Raw genomic sequence first — 6,554 nt, 5'->3', positions numbered from 1 at the left:
AAAGAGCAGATAAATAAACAAATAAATCAAACACAGCCCAGGACCTGAGCACAGAGCCTGTGTGAGGCTGGCAACTGCAGCTCTGAGCCCTCACTGACCAAGGAGCAGGCTGTGCCATGGCCAAGGCCCCTTTTCTAGCTGTACCTGTCACACAGGTGGAACTCTGAGGCTGAGCTCTGGCACCACCCTGGCTCTAGGAAAAGGAAATCTACAATCCACCCTCTTCTGAGACTGCTCCTCCTTCCCTGGGGGGGCAGAGCATGGTGCCCAGCCACTGAACCAGGCTCAGGAAAACCTGACTGAGCTATAGGAAATGCGGTTGGTTTTTACCAGTCAAACTATATTAAAAAACTTTAATAATATAAACAAAATAATGTTGGAGCTTTCTGGTTTTGTTTTTTTTGTTTGTTTTTTTTTTTTTTTTAAACACAGCCTTAAATAAGGAAAACCAAGAGACTGAAGGTCTTGCTGGTGTCACTGTGTTTCATATTGGTTTTTTTTCCCATCCCTGAATATTGATATTCTCAGCTGGCAGTAATGGGAGTGTGCATCAGTTCCTGCTCCCAAAAGCAGAGACACCAGGAGCATCTTTGCTGGATTATGCCATGAGTAACAACCACCAGCAGAGCCTTATACTGAAACTGCAGACTTGACACAGGGCAAACCACTGTGACTAAAGGCTCTAAAATGTAAAGTAAACTTTATTATCCTTGAACCACAAAATAGATTTCTTTGGTTGTACAAATTTCACTAGTTACAGTCTTGATGCGCTAATTTTCCCTCGGAGTCTCTTGGGAGAGAACGGGAGAGAATCCAGAGCCTGGCACCAGGTACCGCACAGGGAAAGGAGAGAAGAATCACAAGTTAGTCACCAAAACCCAGCCAGGATTGTTTCCAAAACTGCTCTTGTTAAAAAGCAAATGCTAAAATTAGATTTAAAAAGGAAAAGCTCAAATTGCTGATGATGGAGGCAGCTGCAGCTGCAGCGTGAGATTATCAGAGTTCCCCTTCACAAGTCTGTAAAATCAAAATGTACAGAGTCAGTTAAAATGATCCGCTGGATTTTGGCATGAGAGGCTCAACTGAAAAACTGCACCCAAAAAACTGCATCCAGCTCTTTCCTTCAGCAAATGTACAAGCAGATGTGCCTGTCAGTGCCCAGCCACTGTGAGGCTCAAGGTCCAACCCTGCTCTTACTGGGGAGTCAGAGAGCACCAATGGACAGGGAAGGGGATTGTGCCGAGCTCGGACCTTCCTCACGGTGAGAGGCAGTGATAAAAATGAAAAGGGTTGTTTCCCCTCACTAGTGGCAGCAGAGGCTGATGGCAGAGTTGGGAGCAGCAGCTGTGACCTCCACATCTGCAGAGCTCACATGATTCAGAACCTGTGGAAACCAAGGCTCACACCCCCACTCATTTTCCTTTTTCCCTCTTGTGTGGGCAAATGTGCATTTTCCCTGTCCTCCATGGGAAGGGGCCTGAAGCCACTGAGCTGGAAAGTGGAACAGTGTGGTTATTGCAAGGCACACGCCAGCCCCATCGTGCTCCTGGTGCTCCCTGACAGCCCACACCACACCAGGCACCTGTGACATCCCACCCCACCCTACAGCCAGCACTGTGGGTACTGTGGACTCCCCACCAGCATCTCCATGTGTAGGATCCTGTAAGTCCCAACCTGACCCCAGCAACTCCACATTCTACCCATCCCCAGTTCCTGAACTCTACCCACTAAGGTACCTGCTGTCACGCCTCCCACCTCTGCCCCGTCCTGCCCCACTGCTGTCACACACCCCTACACCCCTGCTCTGGCTCTCAGCCCCGTCCCATTCCTGCCCCAGTGACCAGTTCAGCCCCAGTGCCACAGCAGAGACTCCTCCACTCGTGTGCTCTGCAGTGGTGACAAAGGGGACGTGCCCATCCGGGGAGGGAGCTGTCCCAGGACAGCACAAAGCCCCAGCAGGAGCAGAGTCCCACCAGAACAGAGGCAGGTGGCAGCGAGCTGGCTCTGTTTGCCTTGAGCACAGAGTGCCAGTGGCAGAGGGAGGCACTTTGCTGGAATTCTGGTGGGTTTTTCTCTTTTTTTTCCTTCTTTTTGCCTCCAAGCTTCCCATTCCCAAACACTCCCAAAGGGAAGTGAGGTGACACAGTGCAGGAGCTGGGAGGAGATGCTTTTTGGCAAAAGACTGGAAATTAAATAGGAGTAAAGGCAGGCTAGACCTTCCTCCTGATTCCCACCAGAGGAGAAGCTCCTTTTAACCACTACAAAACCCAAGCTGAGGCAGTAACAGCTGGAGCCCAACACACTCTCACACTCCTACATTCTCCCTGTCCTACTCTTCCCCACACACAATTATTTACAGGCTAAAAAGCTGCCCACTGTCTTGGCTGCCCTTCCTCTCCATCTGCCAGCAGTCAGTCCAGTGTTGTCCCAGTTTTGGGATGTGCCCCAGTGCACTGTTGGGTGAGAGACGAGGGCGGCTCGCAGCCCCAGAGGAGTCAGCTGGCCACAGAGCTCACGGGGAGCTCGGTCCCATGCAGAGTCTGTAGGCAGGGGGGCAGCCTGCTGCTGTCCCTGGAGCTCCTGAGGGGCTGTGCCAGGCCAGGCCAGTGCCAGGCCAGTCCAGTGCCCAGGGTCACCTATGTGGGGACAGCGGTCTCCAGGCTGCGCCGGCTGTGCCGGAGCTTCCTCTTGCTGCTGTACAGAGCCATGTCCTCCAGGGCTGAGGGAGCTGCTGCTGATGGATCCCCTGCTCCCAGGGCCTCCTCCTCCTCTGGCTGCCCGTCCTGCTCCCGGGGAACTGCAACGACAAGAAGGGTTCGGATCTGAGGACAAAGCCCTGGGTTAAGACAGGTGAGAAGAAATCCTTCCCTGTGAGGTGGTGAGGCACAGGCTGCCAGGGGAGCTGTGGATCACAGCAGCCTGGTCTGATGGAGGGTGTCCCTGCTCAGGGCAGGGGTGGGACTGGGAGGTCTGAAAAGTCCCTTCCCAGCCAAACCACGCTGTGATTCTGGCAGCACACAGCTGGCACAGCTGGCAGGGATAAATTAAAGCCACAGGAGGGCAGAGAGAACACGTGTGGTTCCTGAGTGTCAGAGCTGCAGAGCTCATTAGCCAGCAGCAATTAGGGCAGGTGCAGGATGGGGAGGCACAGCTCCTGTGGCAGCTGCTGCCCACAGCAGACAGCCCAGGTGGGCCAGGAGCCCAGGGAAAAAGCAGCTCCTCACGTCCCACAGGCAGGTTTCCAGTAACAGGAGCAGCACACAGGCATCAGGAGAGGTTCTGCAGCCTGAGGGTTACAGCACTGGGAAGCAAAAGTCTCAGGTGATCTGGAGAAGTCATGCCACAGCAAAGGGAACACTGCTTGGTTCCACCCTGAAAATGCTGCTCTGCAGTTCAGTAACTCCATGGCCTCATGGAAACCTTGGAATAAAGGTTTTTAAATCCATTTAAGAGATGATGACCATGAAGTCAGACCAGAGAATGGAAGGAACTGTTTCTGCAGGGGCAAGAGGATGAGGGTGTGCTGGGAGGAGGGAGATGCCAACACCTTTCTGCAGCTGGATTTCCTCAGAGTTCCTGATGTAATGGTTTGCTAGCACAAGGTTTCAGAATTGCTGTGAGTCAAAAAGCCATAATTCCATGATCCAGGACAATTCTGATTATGCTAGCTGGAATGCTGCACTGCCTGGCAGAGTGAGATGGGATGGGGGGCTCTGAAAAAGCCAGGAGAGCTGACTGGCATCCTCACCTCCATCCTTTCCAGATCATTGGGAAAAACCTGCTTGTTTGTATGCCTCACACACATCACAGGTGATTTCAGCATTACTTCAGGACTCAGGGCTGGGTCTCTCATGAGCACCACATTTTCTTTCTGGCTTTCATCCCATTTGAGGGCCCCACAGAGCAGGGACAGGCAACAGTGAGCTCTGGATGCCCTGAGCAGCAGCTGCTATTCCCCAGACCTCCCCTGAGCTCTCATCCCTGCACTGCCTGAACAAACAACCTCAAGAGAATAACCCAGAGCTTAGAGGACGACTCTGAGGGATGAAGAACAGATCCTGTTCTCAGGAAAGTAAGTTTGTGTTGAGTCCTGCAGCAGAACCTCCTTCAGGAAACAGCTCAGCCATGGGTCAGCTGTCTGGGATTGCAGCCTGGACTCAAAGGAGTTGGCCAAGATACAAGGAACTTTTTTTTTTTAATAAAGGGGTGAAACATGCAAAAAGGGTAGAAGCAAACCAGCACCAACTGTTAGAGGCTACACAGCAGGCAGGCTCTGCCCAGCTCCTGGGAGCAGCTGGGTGAGGCTCAGGTGTGTGTTACAGGTGGGACAGACACAGCCCAGCTGGACAGCCCAGAGCTGCAGCTGCACACCTCTAACTCCTGCTGACTGGGGTGGCCACGGCCCATGGGTGCACCTCAGATGAATTCACCTGCACCATTCCCTGTTGCAGCAGAAGGGGCACCAGGCAGCCCCTGCATGAGGGACACTGAACAGGTGACAGAGCCCAAAACCTCCCTGCCACATCCTACTGCCACTCTGTTCCAGGACAAAACAGGAGAAAACCAGGCATGCTTGCAACACAGCACACTGGGAGATCAGTCATCACTGAAAATGATGCAAATGTGCAAATCTCCTACCCAAAATGAACGTGGTGAGCGCGGAGTTGTCATTCTAGAACAGACAGGACATGGCATTGCTTCAAGCAGCAGAAGGTGAGGGGCTCAGGGGGGTTCCACAAGGCAAGGGAACCCTCCAGACCCAGAGCAGGGACAGCCAGGACTGCCTGGGCCTGGGGCTGAGCTGGGCTTACCTGAGTTACTGCGCTCATCCACGTGTCTGAGGTCATCAGCTGCATCAGGGGACTGCAAGAGAAATGGGATCAGTCACAACTGGAACAGCTGTGCCCAGGGTCCCCACCACCGAGGGGACAGTGACACAGAGGGACACTGACAGGGAGGGGACACTGCAGAGGGGACAGTGACACAGAGGGGACACTGCTCAGAGGGGACAGTGACACAGAGGGGACACTGCCCATTGGGGACTGCCACAGAGACTCCAGTAGGAATCCCTCGTGCCTGGCTCAGGCTCCCTCTGCCAAGCCCCAAACTTCGTGTGTGCAGGAAGGAGAGGAAGAAACACAAAAGGCACAAAGAGTAGAGAGGGAAGAAAAAGGCAGTGAGCTGCAAGAGGCGAGATTTGTGTTGGACATGGGACAGAAATCCCTACCCACGGGTGGGCAGCCCTGGCACAGGGTGCTCCTGGATCCCAGGTTGGATGGGGCTGGGAGCTCCTGGGGCAGGTGAAGGTGTCCCTGCCGTGGCAGGGATGGGGGGGGATGGGATTTAGGGTCCCCTCCCACCCAAACCATCCCAGGATTCTGTGAACTGCTGCACTCCAGACACTGCCTGAGGATTTGGAGGCACCTCCTCAGCTGCATGCAGAGCCAGTGCTGTCCCTGGGGATTGGGATGGTCTGGAGCTGCAGGGCTCGAGCACCCAGTCCCCAGCTGGCCTGGGACAGAACTGGAGAGGGCACATCCCAAAGGAAGGCACCCCAGGAAAATGAGGAATGACTTCCAGGAGCAGAGCACCACCATAAGGGACAGGTGTCAGTGAAGAACTGACACCAAATAAAGCAGAAATGCCCGAGAATCCTCACAGCACACTCTGCCACAGCCAGCCTGTCTGCAGTGACACCTTTGTGTGCCCCCTTTGTGTCTGCAGTGCCCCCTTTGTGTCTGCAGTGCCCCCTTTGTGTCTGCAGTGACACCTTTGTGTGCCCCCTTTGTGTCTGCAGTGCCCCCTTTGTGTCTGCAGTGACACCTTTGTGTGCCCCCTTTGTGTCTGCAGTGACACCTTTGTGTGCCCCCTTTGTGTCTGCAGTGACACCTTTGTGTCCCCACAGCAAGGTGTCCTCCAGTGTGGCAGAGCTTGCTGGCTCTCCACACACAGAATCTGCTTCATGGTCTGCACACAGAACCAAAAAACCCGCTCAAAACCCTTCAGACACTAAAAACCCACCTAAAACCCTTCAGACACAGGGAACCTGCCCAATTCAGCTGTCACCAATGCCACCAGGGGCTGACTGACCCAGGCAGTCACAGCTCCAGCCCTACAAGGTTGGTTCCAGTGGTCCCCAGAGCAGGGGCTAGGGGTCAGGGTCACCTCCAGAGCTGGCAACCCATGACAGAACAGCTCAAACCAGCCCGTGTGAGGAAGGAGAAGCACCTCAGCATGGCTTTCACCCTCAGAACCAGGTGCTGGCTCCACAGCTCGCTGCCAGCAGGGTTACAGCCTGAGAAGAGGCACCCCAGGGCAGGACACAGGCACAGCCCAGCTGCCAGTTCACATCTGCTCCAATCTGGCATTTGCTGGCCATCATTTCTGTCACTATTTCTTCCCTTTCAGTTCTCATCTTTCACTCAAAACTATTTCAGGAGCCATTCTGGTGAAGATGCAGATGTTTTCTATCTGCAAAGCTTTTGTCATTCATTTTAAAACCATCTGGACCAACCTTTTCCTAACTCCTCTTGGCTGGAGCCTCCAGCCAGCCC

At 53.8% G+C, this 6,554-nt stretch overlaps 1 protein-coding gene across 1 annotated transcript in view; it reads right to left on the bottom strand.

Annotated features, from left to right (window-relative positions):
• Positions 1–681: 681 nt before the first annotated feature.
• SCRIB (scribble planar cell polarity protein) overlaps positions 682–6,554 on the bottom strand; it is a 106,604-nt gene continuing 100,731 nt past the window's right edge. The window contains 2 exon segments of the mRNA XM_031065202.1: positions 682–2,797; positions 4,812–4,863. Of these exon segments, the coding sequence (XP_030921062.1) occupies positions 2,637–2,797; positions 4,812–4,863 (213 nt within the window). The 3' untranslated portion in view covers positions 682–2,636.

This window comes from Geospiza fortis, unplaced genomic scaffold (assembly GCF_000277835.1).
Source record: "Geospiza fortis unplaced genomic scaffold, GeoFor_1.0 scaffold466, whole genome shotgun sequence".
In the NCBI taxonomy this organism is placed as follows: Eukaryota; Metazoa; Chordata; class Aves; order Passeriformes; family Thraupidae; genus Geospiza; species Geospiza fortis.
The sequence above is the reverse complement of the archived record's forward strand: the minus strand, read 5'-3'. Positions and strand labels throughout refer to the sequence as shown.